We start from the raw sequence: 25,311 nt of genomic DNA, 5'->3' as shown, positions 1-25,311 counted from the left end.
GTTTTTTGTTTCGTTTTTAATTGAAAATTTTCTAGTTATTTCTCTTAGACAGAAAACATGCAACATACTGAAAAATGTGAGTATATACTTACACAATCAAAAACTAAAACCGGATTAAAAATAATTTCTTTCTATAAAATGTGGACTAAAACACCAATGAAAGAGGAAAGTAAAGTTATTTTTCTAAACACAAAAGATTCCGAAACACTCCTGCTATTCATCAACGTCCATATGGCATACCAGGAAATTATTCCAGCCTGGAAATGTGTTTCAGGTACTACTTCAAAATTTACAAAGGGAAAACTAAAATATCTTGTAAAAAAATACTAATGCAAGAAGACAGGTTAAGAGCTGGTTGAAGTTGTTTCAAAAAAAAGTCAACTGAAAATGGCTAAGAGTGTAATCGGTCTGCAATAATGCGTCACTCTCAGTAAAATGGTAAGATACTGACAAAAATTGTGGGGTTTGGGGGTTTTTTTGTTTTTCAAAATTTAAGTTTGAGGTAGAATGTAACTACATAGGAGAACAGTCCAAAATACTTGCAACTGTTATAAAACTGAGACATTTTCTCACTCCTATGTCATGAGCTGCAGAAAATAACCACTGCTGTAAACAGTAAGTCAAATGAACTAGAAAAGATAAACAAAATTCAAAACTATGTGAAAAGATTATTAAAAAATCATTACTGGTTTTCATCTCATAACAAGTGAACAAAAAGAATACTTACTGTCTGAGCCAGAAAAGGTAATGTTTTTTTTTTTTTTTGAAAGACATTCATTAATAGACACCTTATCATGGAGACAACTGAGAATTCAGCAATGTAGAGATATTTAGCCATCTTCAATACTAAAAACTGACCATTAGTACTACAGATGTTGTGTACAGGCATATAGATTTTTCTGAATGTCTTTATCTAGTGATCTTAGATGCTAGGCTTGAGAATTGCAATCTTTTACAGAAAATATCCAGAAGTCACAACAACTTGAATAAAAGGAAGAATAAATATATTTTCATTTAAAAGCATATGTGCCTTTTAAGACCTTTTATCACATAAGCTACTGCGGGTTTGACACAAAACTCATTCTTTCATAATGCTATATTACAGGTCGAAAATTCAAATGACAATCTAAACTTGTTGACAAAAAAAAGAGTCTAAATTGAAACAAGATCTACAGTAGAACCTGCTCTGTTGATTATAGTGCTCCCACCTCTCCCACTTCCATTTGTTATAATACAGTAAATACTGTATATTTAACATCAACAGCATAAAACTGACTAAAAAGGCAAGTTAACTATAGTTCCTCATTTTCTCACAACCTGTGGAAAATCTTCACCAGCCAAAATGTCACTGTTTACAGATGGCAAATTCTGGCTCAAAACAATTTACATATAAACAGCAGCCAGGAATAAAATCCAAATGTTTTAATTCCATGCCTCTATTCAATCTTTACCTCATCTGTTCAGGCAAAGGAAAACCCTATCATGTTCCTTCAGTGTCTATGGCTATGACAAATTAAACTCTCTGAGAGTATAACTGCAGAGACAGAACTTTTTTTTTTCCCCAAACATTGTTGACCATTTGAGAGCAAACAGAAACAGAAGTATTCTGTCAAAATTTCTCCTTGATCTAACAACTAACAATCAGAAAGAAAATAAAATTCTGCTTATCAAATATTTTAAGGTAAAATTCAGAAACCATTTTTTACAAGACAAGGGTGCTTAGAGAAGTGAATCACTTCAACAGATCTGGAAATTCTTTTAAAAAAAGAGGATACCTGTATATAAACTCTTTTAATAGCAACTTCATCATCACAACATTCTGTCAACTAATTCAGTTCTGCCAGGGTCAAGAGCCACGTTAAATCCATGGAACCAATATATAAATCACTTATCAGATTTCTATTAGCTTCATTTTTGAATGGCAATAATGAAGTTAAAAACACCAATTTAAAATACTAATCAAGAGCTGAAAAGCACCCAAATATTTTTTCATTTGTAATCAATTCAAGGCACTCAACTGTTTACTTACCTGCAAAACCACTTTCTGAAAGTATTATCTCTGTATCTCCCAGTTCACAATTGGTACATGTAAGATAATCACAGTACATTCACAACATATTCACATCTTCAGAGGCATATTAGAGAATTTCATGCTGCAACTTAGAATTGTTCTGGGTTTATTTTAGCTGTAGAAACAGCATGAGAGCAGGTAAATATCTAAACAGACATCCACGGAAGCATGGAGGATACCCTACATTCACAGAACAAGTTGCAAATAATTTAAGATGCACTCCACAATTCATCCTGATGGGTGTGGAGCTGAAGGGCTGTTTAACTGGCAAGGAAGTCTGGGCTAACTGTACCATCATGCAGAAACACATTAAAATATTTAACTGAAAACTGGGTACTATAAAACAGTGCTGCATTTTATATTTCACAAATGTTAAAAGTTTTCCTTGCACAGGAAACAAACCTACACAAATATTCAAACAGAGTGAACACTTCACTGATTCAAAACAACCGTCTTCCCCAGCTGCAATACCAACGATGATATGCAGTGAAAATCATCCATGTTTACTTAGGAAAAAAACCTAACTAGCCAAGAATAACATCATTTCGTGTTTATGTAAAAATTTAACTGCCTCTGACTTGGAATGTCAAATATAACATAGCAAAATCAACTTAAAACACTTAAAAAGCAGCACTAGTTATAGCCACAGTACACTAAATATGGCTCTTTTCCAGACATTTGCATTAGCAATCTTTCCTCACCAAGTAGATAATATGCTGATTAAACTGTAAAAAAAGACCCCACCAACTGTAGTTGCTATCCCATAACTGATCTGAGCTACCAAGCGACTAGAATACACAAGTCAAATATGAAAACCAAAGTTTCAAACCAAGATCGAGGCAAATTTTCATTGCTAAAACGAGGTCCTGTAGGAGAAACTTCTAACAAATATATTCTTTTATACATTATGAATGTTGCTTACAGTCAGAATAGTTCAATATTTAAGATTTCTTCAACAAAATTCTGGCGTGTCCACACATGCAGTGCTTAAACATATAAAACATGAACTAAGAAGCATCAGTGAAACTTCCTGCCATGAAACCAGGCTCCACAGTTTTCCTGCTCTTCACAGTTTTCCAGTTAGTATTTTATACAACCTGGATGTCACATACCATGAAAGAGGAGCAAGATAAGGTAGACTTAATGAAGAAAGATGCTTACCATTTGAATACACAGAGTTCTCAGGAAAACAATATACATTGTACCAGACATTTCTACTATTTTAATAAAAAGTTTGAGAAACTGGTCATCCAAACAAATCAGAACAGATTAATAAAAACTGTTTTCTAGTTATATCCCCTGGCCCAAGTCCCCACACATTAACTCTTAAGATAGTGTCTGCTTTCATCAAATGATATCTAACAAAAACTACTATTTATGTACTAGGGATCCAAAGGTCAGAATCACGGCAGGGACACAATGGGAATCACAATGAATAAGGATAAATAGGGATAAACAAAAATAGGTAGCTCTTACCTAAAGAGCATACAAGTTCCCCTATAGACAAAGAAATGTTTAATAGTTCAGAGAGGGCAGGGGGGAACAAACACAAGGACTCTATCAAATTTTAAAAGAATTATAAAAAACAGCACCATATATAAAAGAGAAACAAAGCCTGAAAAAACTGATTTGGCATCATGTTGTCTTTTTCATATCATAGAATCATTTAGGTTGGAAAAGACCTTTAAGATCAAGCCCAACCATTAACCTAGCACTATCAAGTTCACCATTAAACCATGCCTTTAAGTGCCATATCTATAGCTCTTCTAAACACCTCCAGGGATGGTGACTCCACCGGTTCCCTGGGCAGCCTGTTCCAGTGCTTCATAACTTTTGTGGTGAAGATACTTTTCCTAATATCCAATCCAAACCTCCCCTGGTGTGATGTGAGGCCATTTCCCCTTGTCCTATCACTTGTTACTTGGGAGAAGAGACCAACAACCTCCATGCTACAACCTCCTTCCAGGTAGCTGTAGACAGCAATAAGATCTCCCCTCAGCCTCCTTTTCTCCAGGCTGAACAGCCCCAGTTACCTCAGCCGCTCCTCATCACACTTGTGCTCCAGACCCCTCACCAGCTTCTTTGCCCTTCTCTGAACTCTGTCCAGCACCTCAATGTCTTTCCTGTGCTGAGGGGCCCAAAACTGAACACAGGATTCGAGGTGCAGCCTCACCAGTGCTGAGTACAGGGCGCAATCACTGCCCTGGTCCTGCTGGCCACACTATTCCTCATACAAGCCAGGATGCTGTTGCCCTTCTTGGCCACATGGGCACACTGCTGGCTCACATTCAGCTGGCTGCTGACCAATACCCACAGGTTGTTTTCCAGCAGGCAGCTTATTAAAAATGCTAATTCATCTAACAAAACCACCTAATTTCTGGAAAATTGAAGTGGAATCTAAAGAAAGCCTTAATGGAAGACAGAAGTATCAGGCTCAAATTCCATATTACTCATGGAAGAGCTAATAACTCAAAACAAGAACTAGCTCCGGTAATGAGATAAACGTACTTGATGCCTATACTACAGAAAGGAGGCTTATGAAATACTAATGAGAAAAAACATTATATATTTTTATTAAAAATCAGCATTTAGCTTGGTATCAAAAGACAGGTAACCTCACAAAGACAAATTAATTTCTATGCCTCAGTTAACTGCATTACCACTATTAAAATCTTCACTCTGTGAGAGCTACTGAAGCAGAGTGTTAGAGGCAAAGCAAAAGGTCAGAGGCTTACTGTTCTTGCTAAAAAAAAAAAAAAAAAAACAACTACTCAGGAGGCACTGCCTCTTGACAGAGAAACCAGATCTTATGTAAGCTTTCCTCAGACTAAGTAAGAGATCCACTAACAGGTTCCCTCACATCAAAAATAGTATTTCTATAGACTCATCTATTGCTTTTTGGATATTTTGGATATTTTCTTCTTTCTTTAAACACAGATCCTTTGAATAAAGACAACTTTTCAGAGGAACTTATTTTGGCTGGAAGTCTCAATGCCACCAAGTTAAGATCTCAGAATTTGGACAGGAGGATCAGTCCAAAATAAATACCAAGTAGATAACTGAAATGGAAAGTTAATTTCTTCTTAGTCTGCGTAAATATGTGTACAAACTCCAAGTCAAATTTTACTCCAGTAGCTGAGGAAGAAAAAACGAAAATTAAGGCAAACATTAACTTTAGCTTCTTCAAAATATGTAGGGCATTTATCAAACAATTACTTAACATAGGATTTTTCTAAATTCTTTATAAAAGCCTCATTTTTACTTGTTTTTACTTTTACATTACAAGATGGAAAATTGAAGAACTCAGTATTTGAGGAACTTAAACAGATCTTGTTTAATTTGTGAGCAGTAACTATTTTCAGAAATTATATTAAAAATATGAAATATAGAGTTTATAAATCTGCTCTTTAATAATTTTTTTCATTTTATCTGTAAAATGCATAAAATGAGAGAAGCTAAGTATGCAAATGGAGCATTCTATAAGTAAGTACAGGAGATGCACTTGAAGTCTTTCCATTAATGGAACAAAAAAGGCATCTGCTAAATCTGAGGCCTCATAAAACATGAAGACTGACAAAGACTGATGTCATTTTGCTATTGCGTATGAAGTATCTTTTGAAAAGTGCTCTTTTAGTTTCTTGATCCGTTAGTCTTACTGAAAGAAAATTAAGTTATAAAGGAAAACAGGCAATCTAAAAAGCACAGACAATAAAATTCCTTATAGATTAGTATAGAAGAGAACAAACCTGGAAATGCTTACAAGTAGTACTGCAACACCTAAATTTGTACTGGAGATTTATGCACTTCTGACAGCACTTAAGGGACAAAAATTACTTATGAATGGTCACTTGTTCTCTTTGCAAGTTCACATGAAGTAATTATTAGTACATTCTACAGCATTTTGTACAAACTTTGGAAGATAATGGCAAAAGGGTAAAATATTTTAGTCTCCTAAATATCTAACACAAAAATTTATCACATTACCCTAAATATTCATAGTTCACAAACACTGACATATAAAGTTATACATTAAATGTAACATCATAACGATTATTTGCTTCATGACTGAAAAACTACCTTAGTAGCATCCTTGATACACATAAAAACATGATCTAAAAAGTCAATTATAAAGCATCCTAAAACGGCTGTGAAATAAATACTTAAAATCAAAAAGTATCTTATTCTATAAATAGGTTTGTTTTATATATACAAACACATAATATGCCACAAAAAGATAGCTGAAGTTCTGCTGTGATTTTTATGCAGTGTCTTTTCACACTAAACACAGATATGACAGTTAAAATAGTTTTTGATATCTGGAAGTATAATTATAGGCTGAAAATAATTTATTTACTTTCTGAAAATAATACCATGTTAATATTTTAAGCCCTGTTATAGAACTATTATCCTTGCCTGAAGCACCAGATTTAGTATCTAAAACGCTTTTTGATAAATAGAAGAAACTCAAGATTGAAGCATCTGTTTACTAATGCATATCATTGCAATCCTGCAAAAAAAAAAATTTAGTGCTATTGCCAAAACTAAGACCACCCACAAAACCACAAACTGCATATTTATAAACTGCTCTCTGCAGCCTATGCTGCTTTATGCATAGGAAGAAGCTTCATCACTGAAGCAAAAACCCTGCCAAGAAAGCAGGAATGTTTTGTCAGGTTGTGTTTGGTTGGGTGGTTTTATTGTTTGTTTGGCTTTGTTTTTTTGTGTTGTTTTGTTTTTTTTAGTTCTACATTTAACCATCCAAGCTAATTTTAACTCAAAAGGCTTTTAAGGTGTCAAACACAAACTATTTACTTCTTCCATGAGTATGTATGCTGGACTGCAATATAGAGGTAATAAATCTCTACCAATCAAGCTCTAGGAGAGCTTTTATAAAGCAGCCTAGCTTTATAGTATTTTGCTAAGAAAGAAACTATATTCATACAACCTCACAAAACTGTACCCCCATCAGCTTCATTAAGTACACTACACTGTCAAGATAAAATAACCAAAATGTATTGTTAGTGGAAAACAGATCAAATTTGAAAAGATCCTTGGAAATTTTTATTATTAGAAATCTGCTTTAACTTAGTTTAGTTTTGAATAAGTTAGGAAACGATCCTGCATTCAATGAAAATTCAACCTTCTTACATAACTGAAGCTTCTGAGCATAATGGAATCAGGAGATAGAAAAAAAATGCACTTCTATTCACTTAAGAGTCAATAAGTAGAAAAAACTATTCCTTAATTACAGAAGTCCAAGGAAATCTGATAGTCTTGTTTCAAAAATGTCCACTAAATTTGCAAGCAAATGTAGAAGTGAGGGAATAAGATATATCTCAGTAGGCTCAAAATACCAAAGAAATGGGAAGCTACATTTATAAACCACTCCAAAGAAGGATAAAGCTCTTAGAACAAAGACTTAATATGCAGGGTTTTTTTTTCCAATCAAGTTTCTGGTATTCCTGAAGCTATGATCTTTGTTGTTGTTTTGGGACATGCTTTTTTACTCCTCATTCTCATCTGTCTTAGAGCTTTGATCCGAGTCCACTACAATCTCTGCTGTTGAGGCAATCTCCACTGCTTTAGCAGCTGCCACTTTATGCTGATACTTACACAACATACTTCAGCAGCAGTGCTTCTGTGTAAGAAAAACTAAAGGAAAGCTAAACAAAACCTAGAAAAAAAAATCTTAAAAAGACTGAGAGATTTAAAAAAAGTAATTAATAAACAAAGTTTTACATGAAAGAACAGTAAGCATTCAGAAGTCGAAACCAATAAATTCACAAGAAACAGTTCCTTACACATGCAAGTTACCATTAAAAAAAGGTGAGTTTCCGTGGAGGGAAGAAGATGAGTATTCCCAAAAATTTCAACTCCCTCTTTAAACCATCAGTAGGAAGAGCTGTAAGCCATAGGCCAGTGTCACAGCTATTGTTAAGTACAATACCAACCAGACACTATTTTGCAGTGTTACTATAAATTTGTGAACCATAAAACTAAGACTACAACTCCTACATATTTTGGTCTCTTTTGTATACGTACGAAAACTATTTTAATACACTAAATATACATGACTCTTTTCAAAGTTGGTGACATGAATAAAAGTAGTTCCTGTAACTGGAATTATTTGGTTAAAAGGCTCTGATTAAGATTTAACAATGTAAATCTATATAAGTCATTCACAATAGGATAGTAACCTTTGCACAGTTTGAATAATTAATGTACTACTGGCACTTAGAAGTACTATATTTTTTTTAGAAAATATTTGTGTTGCTGAAAAATAAAGTATTGCTTCCAATCACCACCAGCAAGCTCCGCTTTTAGCAAGATATATGTATGCAAAATACAAATCAGCAAAATATTAGAGGAAAACAAGGTTTATGATTAAGTTATCATGAAATTAGAATGCATACATATCAAGGTCTAACAGCAGATTTTAACTAATCAGTTTTTAGAAAGCAAAGGAAAAACGCTAACCAATACAAAAGTGTTTATGGATAACTTATCTACTAGTGATCACACAACTAGATTAATAAAACTGGTTAGGCATCACTAGGCTGCCCATTAGACTAACAATCAAGGCAAACATATTTTTAATGTACAACATCACCATGAACAACACCGCTTCAGGAACAGAGATCCTCACACGGAAAATATTTATATAATCTGTAACTGAACCGAGTAACTGGTAACTGCTTTAAACTTGATTACCAGATGTTTTCCAACTTTGAAAAAACAAAAAAACAAAGTTTAAGAAGGTAAAGAAAAGCTACAGAAAGAAACTTTAAAGAGGAAAGCCTAATACTGCAGCGCTGTACGACAGAATCCAATTCTGATTGTCGTTGCACTTACCATTTATGTCCTTTTATACTGAACAGTAAAAGGGATAGGATATAAGTGAAGGAAGCTTATTTTTCAAAGCTTTTGAGAAACAAAAACAAGGATTAGAAACAATTATTATTTTCCTTCTTAATACATGGTTGGCAGAAAACTTAAATATGTTAAAGGGACTATGCCAAAAGAGTTGATCAAGACCTGATACACCAGTATCACAAAATGCAATTTTCACCAAGAGGCAAGTTTTAAACTCTTAAAACAGAGAATAACTTCTTCAGTGTTTATACAATGGTAATCTCAGACTAGAAGCAATTACCAGATGGAGCCTGTTCACAGTAAAGAAGTACTACCAAAATGAATTTTAAAAAAACTAGCTGTATAAGAAATTCTACTAAATTGAAAAAAGATTTGATGTATCATATTGTAATCTCCAGAAATGGTTTACAATTCTTCTCTGTTGCAAAATGCAAAGGCTTTTTCAAATTCCCATTTATATAAGTACAGTTATCAAAAGACATATTATAATAAACACCTATAAAATGATAGGCCATGCTTAGAGTTATATAGCTCTCCTTATTGGAAACAGTTGCTAAAGAAAGTAAACACATCACTTCCAATTTTGTTTCAATTCTTCCTCTTTTAAAGTTCAAAGGACAGTAGAAGCAAAACCTAAGTCAACAAATGACCAGAATACTGAAGACTATCTGAAGACTAAAGTAAACACTTTTTTTAAATTACTGTATATGCCACTTCGACTTGACATGACATTAAAAAACACCGCCTGTACAATATATTCCTTTATGTAACTTTTAACACATTTGGTAGGGTTGTCACTGCACAGCTACATCTATATATTCTTGCAGTCTATTGATTAGTTCCAGATGAACACACAATCCCACTAATGCAATCCAGTGGGAAAGTTACACTCTTTCAAAGCATTCTTCCATCTTTACCTTTCCCACAAAAAATTTCATCTTATAAAATCACAAAAATTATGCATAGTGATTGAAGTGCTTTACATTTGAACCATTCCTCTTCTCACACTACACTTTTTGTCACATCCAGCACACCAACATGAACAGTTTCTATCCACACAGAGCTCAGAGTTTAAAGATGCAGATAAGCATGAGGATGGCTAAACTGTGGCAAGCATTTCAAGCACAGAGGCTCCATAAATTCATCTCAAGACAGCTGCAAGAAGAAAACTTGTAGAGGCTGCTGTGACCAACATTATCTAGTTTTTCCCAGCACCCAAAGCTGCAACATATAGGCCACAATCTCCTAACAGCAATAGAATGTGAGGGAGCTACTGCCATCCCCAGGCTGTGGGGTGGCTCCCCAGCTTCCCTTCCTGCAGCGAGTAGCAGGGGTCTCACACATCAGCCACAGGAGGATTTTCACAGGTAGCTTATAAGGTTAAAAAGTCAGGCCACCCCAAAAGATGCTATGTGAAGACATTAAGGTGAAATTTCTTATTTGGTGCTACAGAAGTCACAATCAGTAAGTGCTATTTCTAAACTACATCAGACAATTGTTATATGCTATTTCACAAAGTACATTTAATAATATGTGGGAACAAACTAAAGGTCATTATGAGTTTTGAATCCTTGATCTTCATCACCCCAAAGAAAACACAGGCCGAAAGTAATTTTCTTTTAGGGTGTGAGCACATATGGAAATAAATTATTGTGTTCTGCTGCAAGTTTCTCAAAACACTATCAACAAAATCAACTGATAGCTGTTAACAACATCAAAGGAGCAATTGTGCTTCCTCCCCATCTTTACTAAAAACACTAACGGGCAGAGGATATGAAAAGATGTGCTGCTGAGAACAGGAAATGTTTTATTTTCTAACTTTTGTTAGGATGTCTCAGAACATACATAATATATCCTTCTCAACCCTACAGAAATGTTTTGATATCAAATGTAAAATGGCTATTTCTTCTTCAAAACACAAAATCAGAAAGTAGCTGAGAAAGCAGCAGTTTTATGTTTCATTTATGTACTAAGTTGTACCTGTAATGGGGAGCAAAATTTCCCCCTGAAGACTACAGTTGTTATAACAACATAAAAGAGCATTGTGTGAATTGCTTATTCATTGCTTCCTCACTAAGAATAGTCGTAACAGTAAAAGCCATCCTTCTCACATGAAACTAAAGCACTCACAATATGGGTTGCATTCATTTAACTGCTTTGGTTGGTAGAAAGAAAAAAATAATCATACCATAATAGATCATAAATAAAAATTTAGAAGTTGACTTCTCTGATACCACCATTTTGCTAGTCCTGCAGGATGAGTCTTCACAGGCAGAACACACCTGAATTACTAATATAAACAATGTAGACATTATAGCAGAGGACAATTTTTTCCCCCAACTTTATCATCTTTTGGTCTCCTTTAGTAAAGATTTTGAGGTTTTTACCGTACTACTTTTAAACTAGGGTCAAAAAGGAGAGTGGTTTTAGGCTCCATAGGAAGTTAACACTGCCCATTTTGTTTCTGAAGTATATAATTCTTAATAAGTTAAGCATAAGCCAAAACAAGCAATTCAAAAAGGTTTAACAGCCTGAACTGGTTTAAAATTTAAACCTTCAGTCAAAGTAGGGCACTTCCTCATGGAAACATCATTTATTCTCATGATACTCTAGTTAGGAAATTTGGAAAAATTCATTTCCTGAATAAAAAAGGCAAATTATTATCTGAACACCTTCACTTAACTGAAATGTCCCTCCACCAGCTTGTAGGAAAAACAAGCGATACCACTGAACAAGAGAACAACTACACTATTAAATTTGTACCACTCCATTCATGAAAACAATAGAATACTGAAGGAAGAACAGTAAACAAGAAGAAGGCAGCTCAATAGCTAGTATGTAAAAATATTACAATTTTTTTAAAAAGTATTTTACACTTTCAACTTGTAGTCACAGAATTTTACTTACATTGTCCATGAAATTTGGCTTAAATCCTCCCTCCTGCTGTCGCCGTAATTCCTCCTGTTCCCTCTGGCGTAGCATCTCTTCCTCACGACGTCGATGCTCTTCTTCATGTCTAGAATATTTTTCAAAAACTATGTTAACTTAGACTCTTGACCTGTTCAGGCTTATACTCAGTCTCAGGAGATAAGAATGAGCATGTAAACAAAATTAGTTATTATTTCATTTTTTCTATAAAGTAATGTGCTAATCTGCTCCAACTGATGGGTCTGAATATTATTGATTTATTTTTTTAACTGGAATACAGGTAATTACAATACCAGTGGCATTCTATACCTGTTCTTCTGGATACATTTGGTGAGCAGGTTAAAAAGTCATTATGGATTAAAACATTTCAATACTGCTGAAAGACACATTTTTAACTCTGTGAAATGTTTGTGGTTTGTTCTTTTCTCCTCATGTACATTCCTTGTGGTATTTAAAAGTATAAACCAAATCATGATGATCACAGCATCACAGAATGTTAGGGATTGGAAGGGACCTCGAAAGATCATCTAGTCCAATCCCCCTGCCGGAGAAGGAACACCTACATGAGGTTACACAGGAAGGCATCCAGCAGGGTTTTGAATGTCTCCAGAGAAGGAGACTCCACAACCTCCCTGGGCAGCCTGTTCCAGTGTTCTGTCACCCTCACTGAGAAGAAGTTTCTTCTCAAATTTAAGTGGAACCTTTTGTGTTCCAGCTTGGTCCCATTACCCCTTTTCCTACCATTGGTTGTCACCGAAAAGAGCCTGGCTCCATCCTCGTGACACTCACCCTTTATATATCTGTAAACATTAATGAGGTCACCCCTCAATCCCCTCCAAGCTAAAGAGACCCAGCTCCCTCAGCCTTTCCTCATGAGGCAGATGTTCCACTCCCTTAATCATCTTTGTTGCCCTGCGCTGGACTCTCTCCAGCAGTTCTCTGTCCTTCTTGAACTGAGGGGCCCAGAACTGGACACAATATGATGATACGATGTCTATTTTCTTAAATTGCAGTAGAGGCATGAAAACAAGTATTTGTATGAATCAGACCTTAAAGGAAAAATTCTTTGCAACATACCAGAACACCAACTGAAAATGCCCTCAAAAATCTCCTGTCAGACTATAAATTTGCAATGCTTCTATTCCACATGCAAATCACCTGCCCACAAATCTTAGAAGGATGTTCATATCTATTCAGCTCTATTAGAGCTATACTTCAGTCACAAGGTTAAAATAAATCATATGACACAAAAAAATTATCTTAAGACATTTCTACACTATTTAGAAAGCTCAGAAATTTACAATAGAAGCAGCAGAGCTGAAATAAATGAAAAAAGCAGTCTTTTATATTAGCATAAGTGATCACTTTTCTGTTCATTAACAGAAATATCACACATTATGCTTTTGAAAAGGAACTTTTCAGCAGCAGAAACGTTTTTTATATCAAAAGCAAGCTCTGCAAGCTAGAGTATCCAAATTGATGCAGGCCTATATCAACTCCATGCCACACCTTTGCACAGTAGAAGACAAAATACCTCAATTGTATCTGCTTGCGTTTTTGAAGTTCTTGATTTCGAAGTTCTTCCAAACGCCTCAGTTCTTCTTGACGTCGCATGAGATCTAACAGGATTAAAAATGTATTAAAGATAAAAGTTGCCAATCATCAATGTGGCAGTACAAAAATAAAATCACTATCGCTGTCAGATTACAGTTCTAATATTCAGTTTTTAAATAATTTTCTCAAAGCATTTAACTCGTTTCTTCCATATATGAAAAAACATGCTGTATCCACAGTTCACAAACACGGAAATCTATAGGGTTGGCAAAGCCCCTCAAGCAGGTTATGGAACCAGAAATCTGAAGTCTTCAAACAAATAAAAGGAGAAAGAAAAAAAATTCTCAATCACTTAAATCACATCCTAGTTTTACATCTACGGCCAGCATCAATTTTCTAACGATGCTGTGTATACTAAAGCCACACTAGCAAGAAAACTAGTACAACATATAGAGGCTTATACTCTCCACTACCTATAGCAGACCACTGCATGGCACACATCAGAAAAAAAGTCATATGAACTTCAGGTACCTGTAACCTGAGCCTCTGTAGAGATTTGTCATGACTCTGCTTATAGTGACTTTCAAATGACTAATCTTCAACACTACCAAAAAGGAACAGTCACATCCTCTTAAAAAGCACTTATAAAGCTCTTAAAAAGCAGGGTCCAAACAACAGTAATTACTTTTCCTGTACTAGTTTCTGATATTATTGATTTCTACCTGGAAATGTATAGTTTCTTAAATGAATATTAATTCTACCTTTTGTTAGAAAGCAGTTATTTGCCCTTTCTGTCTTCATAGGATATTGGCCACATGACATTATTTACAGACACAATGAGAAACATTCCACTGTATCACCTAACACATGCCTTTTATGCTTTAGTTCAGCTACTCCACACATTTTTCTATGCATTTCTTCACCATGGTAATCAAAGCATCTTTTTAGCTATATAAATCGCTTTCCTCAAATTTGCATCAGCATATATTGTTTACAACTTAAACTTTTACTTTAATATCCAAAAACTACAATGACCAGTACATTTCACCAAAATATCATGTATTTATTTTCTTCTCTAATGAAGATATCAGATTTTTTACTCTCACAGCATCCTTATTGATACTAGAAGTCCTTTCTCAAGCACATTTTGCAGGCACATTTTTCCAATCTCTTCTACAAAACTAACACATTTCACCCTTCAATAGAATATTATTACATTGAAGATTCATTTGAATCACGAAGTGTGAGGGCTTCTTTCCAACTGTACTTGCCACTGAAGGCCTGGTCACTGTTATCCTGCTACTCAGGGGAGCACCACAAGTACACTTTTTTTTTTTTTAAATAAGCTTTATATTATTTCAGAGTACAAGTGCACTTTTTTGTTTCAAAAATAACATTCGGGTTGTTTCAGGGTATTACTGATATCAAGAACTGACCCATTCTATCCTCAATATTGTCCACTGTGGGAAAAGGTATTTCCTTGCCAGTTCTTCATTCTTTCAAATTTATGCAGCATTCCCTTTTTCTTGTGTTAATATATTTGCACAAGATTTCCTACTTTTTTTGCTACAAATTTATCATTTACTCCCTTTTATTCTTAAGGTGTAGAGTTTTACTTTTCTCAGTGCCCTCTTATCTTTTTCCAGAGCATAGCTCTGATTATTGGCTTTCCTGAAATTTATGTTCCAGTACCATTTGTCGATGGCAGAATCTTCGCACAAAGCCTTACAAGCCAGATGAAAACACAGATCTACAGGCTGCAGCTGTGCACAGAGTCATTCATATAAAAGACCTGCAATGATGTAATTCTGGACTGACATATGCTGGACACAGGCCCTCTCTCTGAATAGAAAAAACCTGCACTAAAGCAGCTGTGTAAAAACAGAAAAAAGGACAGAAACACTTTCTAGTGCTTACAGAAGGGCAAGGTCTTAATTTTATCCTCACCCTCCTGCAGAGCAGAGGGCAGATGATCTAAGTGTACTCTCACATCAGAAGTTAATTCTACAAGCAGGAATACCAAGTCCAAAAAATATTTTTGTTTTAGCTACTGATTTTTAATGTTCTAGAGATGAAAAACAGATGTTCAGCTGCCATATAACTTATGAAGAATGAAATTTCTAGTTAAATTTAGTCACATTTCCCAGTATTTTCATAAACTATTTCATCGCCATTATGAGAAAATATTTACAAAAGTCTGAAGCATACCACCAATATGTAGATCAGAAATACCACGCCAATTTACTCACATGTGAGAACATGTATCCTGCTTTACAAATTACTTCTGACTCAATTTGTCAAAACATGACACTCAAAAGTGAAAAATTACATGTACCAAAAGAATGAAGTCTACCTTCAGTATTAATATCACAAAAAACTGACTACTTAAGTCAACATGTTCAAATCCCACCAGCTTTCATAAAGCAATTTTTATAAAACCTTCACCTCCAGGAGTATATGGACTCTAGTAAGCTCATCCTTCCCATCTTTTTATCTCCTGACAACTAATGTATTGCATTTCATATTTCAGAGTAACTACTTTAATATAGCCTTAAACCTGTTGTTTGTGCATCAGGTATACAAAAACATCAATTCTAGGTTCTGATGCCTCAGAAGTTTCATTACCGAACAGGGACTCCCACACTAACAGAATGTTAGTTTCCTCACTGGGATATCAGCACCAAAAGCATTCATATTCTAGTGGCTCTTCAACAGGATTGTCTTCCTTTTCCATACAAAAGTGGAGCTTAATAGATATCTTAAACTCTAATATCTTCAAAACATATGTAAGCTACTCTCCCATGTTTTACCATCAAGACCTTTTCCACCTTAATAAAAGGCCACTGTCATCAGTTTAAAACATTATTAAAGTATGATAATTTAAGAAAAAGTAATCCCTAACCTTGCCATCAAGTGCAGGCATAAGTTTTAGAACTGGATCATTAGCACTACCAAATATTAACAATTAGTAAAGCCAATGGTAAATTTATGCAACCTATATTTTCAGCACTGAACCACCTTTACCAATGTCAGTCACACATACACACAAAATTTAAAAGTGAGTCTAATTGAAAAGGGGGGGCTGTACTATATATTACATGCATTGTTGTTGTATCACATTAACATTCACACTCCTCACCTACAAGACATACCTATGCTTAGATGCAAACCAAACACTTTAACATTTTTTGCTTGGAAAATAAACTAAGAAACAACTTGACAGTTGTCATTTCAGGTGCTGCAGTAACACTTCAGCATTTCTAAACAGCTTTTTATTTTATTATGCTCTGTATTTCAGCATAAATAATACCAATATGCTTTCACACTAAAAGCAAGCATCCCTACTTAGAAAAAACAGGCAAAGTAAACTTTTCCCTAATGACAACTTTCAGTCGCAGTACATTTAAGAATACTATACAAAAAAATGAAATATGGTAATTTTAATATCTTTTCCAGTTTTGAAAAAGTTTTAAAACAGATTTTTTAAAAGACTGTGTGTTCACATTCAATATATCCAAGCATTTAGGTGCTTTAATTCCACCAACCCAGCGAATACTCTAATAGAGCTCATATAGATGTTTTCAACATGTCATTCAAGCCAGCAGAAAACATTAAGATAAACCAGTCTCCAACAGGAAAGTTGTACTACCAACAAAAATGTCCTTTCTTAAGAATAGGTAAAGACAAATAATTGCAGCAGACAACGTGTATGAGTTACCTGGGTTTAAGTTTTGAAATGCTTCCACTACTTAGAATCTCAAGTTCAAATCCCTTTAAAGTGACGATGTATCCTTATTCAGTCTATCAAGCTAGTTATTGTACTGTCTTATGATCTCTTAGGGCTAAGAATTTTTTTAGGTAGCCATGATCTCCCTTAAGTTAAGATTTAAAAAAAAAAAAAAAAGTTCAGTGTTTCATTCATGCAACAAACCTTGAGATCCTTTCTGACAGATATGCAATATATTTAAACTTTATCCATTAAAGTCTTGCAACTCAGCAGTCATACAGAGGAAGCTAAAATCAAGTAGTAGTTCGACATCTCTGAACTGGAAAGCAGTGACTGCATGTCCACAGCATTTTGGGAAAAGCATGTTCTGAAGACTAACAAGCAGAAAGTACCAGATACTCGCCCTGCTACTGTCCTCTCTGCCCAAGAGACATTAGAGGACTTTTTTTCACCCAACAGTAGCAAAAGACAAGATGTCCAAACAATTATTAAAGAGGGATACATGATCTTAAGATGTCAAGAACGACTGAAATTCATAGCAACTGTGAGTTATTTTGAGTTGTTACATACATATAATACTACGCACTCAGACTTCTTAGCTGGGTTTCAGATGAAAAAAAAAAAAGTAACACCAGCTACTATAACATTCAAATCATACCAGAGGTGCACAGAACAGCCAAAACAAGCTATCATTTTTCTATTTTCTCCCACACACAACACACAAACAATACCTAACTAGTACCATCAGCAACACCAAAAATACGAAATAATTTTACTGATGAGTATGAATCTATCATTCAATTTCCTTACATAAACTACTTCCACCAGACAAATTTTAAAAGTGAAGGAAAGAGACCTAAACAATCACCCTTTTCTGAGTTTCTTACTCCATTTCTGCAAATCATCAAGAAATGTGTAAGAAGAAATATTGCTCTTCTCAGTTCAATGCATTTCATTAAATAGTGTCTGGCAAAATCTCCCAAGTTGAACATACAGCTCAATATGCTACACAAATAAAATCTAAGACAAAACAAATTTAATACCAGTTATCCGATTTTACCTTGCCTCATCAGCATAAGCTGATGCTCATGTCTAGCTGCTTCCATTTCTGCCTCTAGCTTCTCTTTGGCTTCTCTAATGTTCCTGTCAACCTGCTCACGCTGTTGCTTTTCCATCTCATCAAGAGCCTTCCACCGTGAAGCATACTCAAACTCAAACGTCCCAGGCTGAGCAAAACGTGGAGGCTGTTCTCTTTCCCTAATAAAAATTTTGCAGTTAAAATGTACAGAAGGACACATCAATAGCTGCAACAGCCAAAGAATTTATAAACAATCACTTCAAGTGTAGATCTGACTTTAAATCAACCTGTTAGATGACTACATTCTAAACTAGTCAAAGCTTAATTCAGCTGTTAAGACAAGCAACACGATCAGTGAAATTATCCAAATAAAGACCTGTTCCATTTATATAATTTGAAGATAAAAATTCATATTTACATCACTACAAAATACTAAACTGCAAGATTAGATTAAGTGTGTTCACCATTCTAAAGGAAGCAGTCAATTAATAAAACCAGTTATTTAAATAAATGTAAAAGCTTACTAGACAGCTCAGAACATTAGCCAGAAACTCTAAGCATTAGAAAGTACCAACATTTTATTTCGCATTCTAACACTAATAGTGCCATATTTTTAAAACGTTGTATTCTACAGCCTTACCAGAATAAGCATTTTAGCTTCAGGCAACATGATCTCTAAATAGCAATCAAATTTCAATATTAAAAATTAAGTGACTTCTACTTCATTATCAAGACTCACTTTCTCATGTCACGCTCAAAGTTTCATCTGAACCATGGAAGCTGAACAGATTTACAGCCCACTGACTCTCCAGTCAGGGGGCTATTAAGAAAACAAAAAAATCTGTGGGTATACAAATCTCTGCCGGATTAGACCACACCCCTAATGCATAAAAGACCATAGCCTGGCCGGCAACAAGCTCCAACTGATTCCAGTGTAGGCCAGGAATTTTGCTATAATTAGGAAATCTTGGCATGGTCCCATTTAATCCTTTGACACAAAATAGTGCAATGTACAAAACACTACTTCCTGTTACACAATCTCAAAAATAAAAATCAGCACATATTTATCAAGCTAAGTAAGTAACTTAAACCATGTTTTCTAAAAAATCTGAGCACAACTTACTTGTGATACTGTTGTGTTTTTTGCATTAGCTTCTCTGGAAGCCCATCTTCATCATCAAATTGCTCCATTGGTTCTACAACAACAGGTCGAGGTGTTCTGGAAGACAGTTTCAATTGAATAACTGAATCAAAAATGAAGCAGTCAATTTAGTGTTTTGAAGAAACCCTCCTGAAAGCTAAGATATGTGTTATCTATAATTCCTGTGTCTTGCAATTTCTTCTTAAATCATAGAATTCCAATTAATCCTCATTTTAAGAATTATCTTTAAAAACGATTGTTTCTACACCCAAAACCAGCTATTCCACCTAGAAACCACAACTCGCTTGATGTAGTTCTGTTTGCTATGAAGTATTCAAAGGTTAAAAGAATCTTGAAACCATCTACAAATAATTACAAAATATTTAGGAAAGAAATACCTTTTTATCAGTGAGGCAACAGTGGCCATGATTATATTGACAAAGGACCAAACAAACTCAAAACAGAGCAACACAACCAGTTCATGTTTCCACAGAATATTAAAAGATACTTTTAAGAGTTACTCTGCAATTGAAAACAGCTTGTTAATTCAGCATTAATATTCCAGTGATAATTAGAAAAACACTTCTACTGAAGTTATTTAAAACCCATTCTTTGGACAACCACACTCTCACAAATCAGAATCCTAATTTATCTTTGAAAATACCTTCCTTGAATTCTCATTATCTGTAGTAATCAGGGGCAAGTTATTAGCCAGTACTGCCAGGGAGAGTAGTATAAGGATCCTGAATTGTGTAAAAAGCTCTCTGCATCAGTCTTGGGAGCACAGCCTGTAATACACACCTCAAAGCAATAAGAGCTAGGGACACTATTTTCAAAATGCCAGTGTTTAATTATTGTGTTCCATGCCTTTTTTTCTGTTAAAATATCTGAAAAGTGAAAGCTGAAAAATAAAGCTTAGGGCACTGAGTGCAAATTAAAAAGATCAAGTCTGGAATCACAGAGCACAACTCAGGAACTATTTCTCCTGATGTTATCTGCATGGCCGTTTGCTGGCAGTTGTGAAGACCATAGTTTCATTTAAAGAACAAGTTACAATTTAAAACAATAATTTTAAATCTCTGTATTAACATTTCAAATGCCTGATTTTGATACATGTAGCCCAGGAAATGAGAGATTTTCTTTTGATTGGGCAAAGAGTTTTCAGCTAAAAATTTAAAATTTTAAATTCTGAAGCAAAACTTTGGCAGCACGTTCATCCTAATTGTCTTCACAACTGCACATTAGGGAACATGGCAGCCAGCTAAGCAAGATAAAAGATCAAGCGCTTTTTATTCACTCAGGCCATAGTTAGATGGTCATCTCAATCCAACCAATCTACTCAGCTGGTAGAACAAGAAAACCCTCCCTCATACCCTTGCTTCTTTTCCCTGCCACATGTCTCCTGCCAAGAAGAGCATTCATGTAACACTGAACTAGATTGGTTCCCTTGTTTGGCTCACCATGCTACCAGTCAAACACTAAGGCCAAGAAAACCTAGGGGATAAGAAAAAATTGCTGGCACCTACTGATAACAGTAAAGCCATATTCAGATTGAATTTACTACATAGCCACCAAATCAGTTCAGTGGCACACAAGATTTTGAGATTATCATGAGAAAGAGGAGTTCCAGACTCTTCCCCACCTGCAATCTTATCCAGGCAACATTTTCTCCTGCCTTACCATCTGCTGGGTGTGATGTTCATGGCACTCATGTTAGCAAGCACCTTCATGTGCTTAAACAGGAAAAAAAAAAAAAAAAAAAAAAAACCCAACAAATAAAACCAGCCAAATAACTTTCTGTTGTTTTAGCAAGCATAAGTGGCTTATGGAAGTATCAGAAATTTCTCAAGCAGATAGACCAAGAGCGCAGCCGAGGCAGGAAGAGAAAAAGAAGTACAGGTTCCTCAATTTGATGGCAGCAAGCTTCCATTCTGTGGAGCCACAGCCTTATTTTTCCAAACGAGAATCAGATAAATTTTTAAAATTCTGAATATATAACATTTCACACAATCTTTAGCAAAGCACTTGAAAATGTCACTAGTGAATGTGGTGAAGCACAGCAGTTAACACTCCCTTCAGCAAGTACAGAAATAAGAGGTGCAAGAGAGAAGTGCTGTAATTTGTAAGCTTGCTTGCCTTTAAAATAGCAAGTTTTCAAGGGATCGTTGCCATAAACTTCTGCAGAATCTAAGTCTTCATTAAAAAAAGTACTTCTGGCCTTTCAAGAAACAAAAACTTCTGCAATAGAAATAAATGCAGGAAGACTTACCCAAGTTTACAGAAATTTGAGCCACTTAGCACACAGTTTTGCCAAGAAACAGAGGCATGTTGTTTTGTCACATTGTTACCGGGATCAAGCAGAGTGCAATCAATGAAAATAAAGCGTCACTAGAAAAAAGTAATCATGCACGTAGACAAGCAAAAGCAAAATGTTGCTATCAGACTCTAACATAGTAACTACAAGTCTTATATACAGTAAGCAGAAAAAGATGGGTTTTCCCTCACACAAAAAGAAAATTAGGAGTATTTTGGATATTGATGTAAAACACCTTAATTTCTCACCTGATGGCTTTCACAACTTGAAAATAAAATAAGAACTAGGGAATACTCATTAATGCAGTTTCTGTTCACATCATAGATATATACTCACACGAATTCAAACAAAAGCCTGTGAACTTACGTTGTTAGCAAGAATGCCCCATCGCTGCATCTTTCTAGAGCTTTCCGTGCTGGAGGTTTTGCTGCAAACTCTACAAAACCTTTTCCTGTAGCTCTGCCACGATCATCTACTACAACAACAGCTCTTTCCACTGGTCCAAATTGAGAGAATGCTTGTTCCAGCAGCTCATTAGAAACAACAGGTGAAAGATTCTTCACTGTTAGGGCAGCTCCATGTGTAGCAAATCGAATTCGAAGTGGTCTGCTCTTCAAAATAGTACCATCAAGTTCTGCTTTTGCTATTTCAGCCAGTGTCCTAGATTCCTTTTTCAAGATAAAAAATATTTTACATATTTTATTTTCAAAGGCAACAGATATCACTTTTGTGGTTTCTCCCCTCACCCCTCCCAAAAGTAAGAATTTATTTTTTCCTTGAGCACAATAGCATCAGGGTCATTCAACTCTTTCTCCCTAAAAAACTCCCCCTAAAAAAAAAAAAAAAAAAAACACCAAAGTTCCCGTTCCCTGATTGAGGAAAAAAAAAGGAAAAAAAAATCGTGATCCCCTATGATTTATGCTAAAAAAATGACACATGCAAAAAAATTTTGTTGCACATTAGAGGACTTAAGAAAATATTCTTATGACGGATACATTTGTGCTGCTCTTTAAAGGCTTTCAGTAGAGTTGAAAACTTGATGTTTTTTCACATTTAACTACTCAGCTGCTTATATTCTGCACCCCTAGCTCCATATAATAGGAAACATTTTCAAAGATTACACTACAGATCTAAGGTGTTTTGGTTTGGCTTTTGTTTTGTTTTAAATAAATGAAAATACCACACTTGCTCATTACCACTGTCGGATGAACTCTCAAAGGACATTCATTTCGAATTTCATCAACAAATGACAAAATTACCTTATTTGCTCATACATTCATTCTCCTCACATTTATGGGCTTTCTGCACCCACACCCATGAGACAGTCAATAACTGACTTTTTCCCATTACAGAAATTTTCATCGAGTTTGATAGCTGCAATCCCTTGCATTTAAATAAATTATTCTTTAGATGATAGCCATTTTCTCCACATTTCAAGTCACTAGGTAAATTGTTTTAAAAAAAAAAAAACCACACACCATATTCCCTAAACATAACGGAAAAGGGAAGCTCAGATAAAAGCTGTATCTAATCATACAAAATTGAGTAATGACATGTAAATGTATCGCACTTTCTCCAAAAAATTGCTAATTCAGGCTGGGGGATTCTCAGGTGTATGATGTATGATAGAATGCCACAAGCGGTTATCTTTAAGATGACAACAACAACAAAAAATTCCTAACCAGTAAAATATATGTAAAAATTGTAACTAGAGATGCCCAAAGCACTCTAAAGCTATTTCCAGAATGATATAAATCAGTGCATTCTAGACACAGGAGTCATGAAAACTAGTCCTGCTCGTTAAACTGACATTTAAATACAACATCTTAAGTTTTTCAGTTTATGCCTTTTTTGCATGCTCACTTGAGTATTTTCGATCGTATAATGTATTATCCCTAAAAATCTAGCCTTATCTAGACACAAGTAATTTAAACAACCCAAAGTCTCATTTCTTTGCAATTCTAAGATTATGCGTTCCGTTTTCACGGCGTGTGAGCAGTGGTATTTTGAAACCGTGGTCAGTCTTTCAAATTAACTGTTTAGTATATATACATACACAGAAACAAATTTCAGCCTGTATTTTATTGTGAATATAGGTATGAGCCTATATATGCTTCATATATAGTCTCCTTTGCTTTGTTTTCTCTTAATTAAAACATACTCTGCTAGGTTCTTTTGCTGTTCTTATTGAAAGCAAAGAATCCATCCTCTCGTCAGTGCACAGATCATCAAATCAAAGCAAATGTTTAGTGCCTAAAAGGATGCATATATATTTTATGTATATGTATTTTTTACCTAGTTCTAAAGTACGACAAATTCTCCGAGTTAAATAAAGGAAGCCTTTATACAGGTGTTACAGGAACAAAGCAAATGGCGCAGCGCAATCTCCCATTCAGGGAAGACCAAGCTGCAGGAGTACCCGTGGTAACAGCACGTAAACTGGTGGAGCTGCCCTGAAACCAGCGGAGTATCGCGCAGTGAGGTGGGAATCTAAACGCGACGGGCTGGGAAAGCTGTTCACAACGCAGGCCTCTGACTTGGGTGCAGGGAGGCAAATAGGGGAGGGGGGAGACAGCAGAGGAAGCTGAGGGAACAGCGCAAGCAGCAGGCAGAAAGAATGAGGGCCAGCTGTCCTTCTATACAGCCGCCCGACAAAGAAAGGCGGGGGGAGCCTGGAGCAGGAGTCTCCCGCTTCCAAAGGCAGCCCCGGGTTACAGGGCAGCCACACGGACTGGCGCGAACGCTCACCAGGCGGATGAAGCCAAAGCCACGGTCCCGGTTGATGAAGACCTCGCTCGGCTCCCCGTAGCGCTCGAAGAGGCGCTTGAAATCTTCCTCGGTGATATCAGTGGGCAAATTCCCCACGAACAGTCGGCAGCGCTGCGTGTAGCTCTTCTCGCCAGGTTTGAGAAAGCTTTTGATGTCAATGGTGAATCCAACCTCCTGTTCTTCATCTCCACCTTCTTTGCTCGGCGGTAGCGCCATGGCCGCCGCCACCGCCTCACTCTCCGTTTCTAGGCCCCGCAATCCCTTCAGATTGCCGCCGCCACCCCCCACCATGCCCATCGGCGCCGCTGGGGAGCTGTTCTCGATCCGCACTTGCTTCAAGTTCCTATTCGCTGCCATATTCAAAACCTCGCTCCTTTCTCGCTGGTTTCCTCGGGGGCCGCGGAGCCCGGTTCAGCAACCGCTGCCTCCGACCCTCCGCCAATTCAAAATGGCGCCGCCGCCACCCTCGGCGAGTTGTAACGTCCCTGCGGAAAGGCCCGCCCACCCCCGCGCGCGCGGCCTTCCTCGCTACCGCCCCGGCTGCTGCTGGGCGCGGCTCGCGCATGCGCCGTCCCGCGCGGCAGTGCGGGGCGGGGGGGTGTCTGTGCTGGCAGCGCTGTGGCTGCGCTCGCACCTGTGCGGGCGGGTCCGCCTCAGGCCGCGGGACATCGCTCTGTGCGTCTGCAGAGACGGGTGCGCGCCGGCGGGGTGCGCTGCCTGAGAGGATAACCCGCCTAGAGGCCTCCCTGCTGCTCCTGGTTCGCGGGGCTCCCTCGGTGCCTGACCCGCGCGCAGCTGCAGCGCAGCCATATTGGGTTAGAGGAGCGACCTCCGGAGCCTTCGGATCCTGCGAGCT

General features: G+C 36.4%; 1 protein-coding gene across 7 annotated transcripts in view; it reads right to left on the bottom strand.

Moving 5' to 3' along the window:
• Positions 1–24,942, bottom strand: part of PSPC1 (paraspeckle component 1) — a 63,772-nt gene extending 38,830 nt beyond the window's left edge. For 3 of the 7 annotated variants that reach the window (XR_014186694.1, XR_014186695.1, XM_082076384.1), the window contains exons 1-6: positions 24,435–24,941; positions 22,053–22,354; positions 19,355–19,450; positions 18,214–18,410; positions 13,407–13,491; positions 11,852–11,960 (exon numbers count right to left, since the gene is read on the bottom strand). Coding sequence is in view for 2 of the 7 variants with exons in the window: in XM_082076384.1 (XP_081932510.1) it covers positions 11,852–11,960; positions 13,407–13,491; positions 18,214–18,410; positions 19,355–19,450; positions 22,053–22,354; positions 24,435–24,812 (1,167 nt within the window). In the remaining 5 variants the exon portion in view is untranslated. Of the gene's footprint in view, positions 1–11,851; positions 11,961–13,406; positions 13,492–18,213; positions 18,411–19,354; positions 19,451–22,052; positions 22,355–24,434 lie in introns of all 7 variants that reach the window. The other 4 variants (XR_014186693.1, XR_014186696.1, XR_014186697.1 and 1 more) reach the window with 4 other exon arrangements.
• Positions 24,943–25,311: the final 369 nt, after the last annotated feature.

This window comes from Streptopelia decaocto (genome assembly GCF_964273445.1).
Source record: "Streptopelia decaocto genome assembly, chromosome: 1".
In the NCBI taxonomy this organism is placed as follows: Eukaryota; Metazoa; Chordata; class Aves; order Columbiformes; family Columbidae; genus Streptopelia; species Streptopelia decaocto.
Note: the sequence above shows the minus strand (reverse complement) of the source record. Positions and strands in the feature narration are given on the sequence as shown.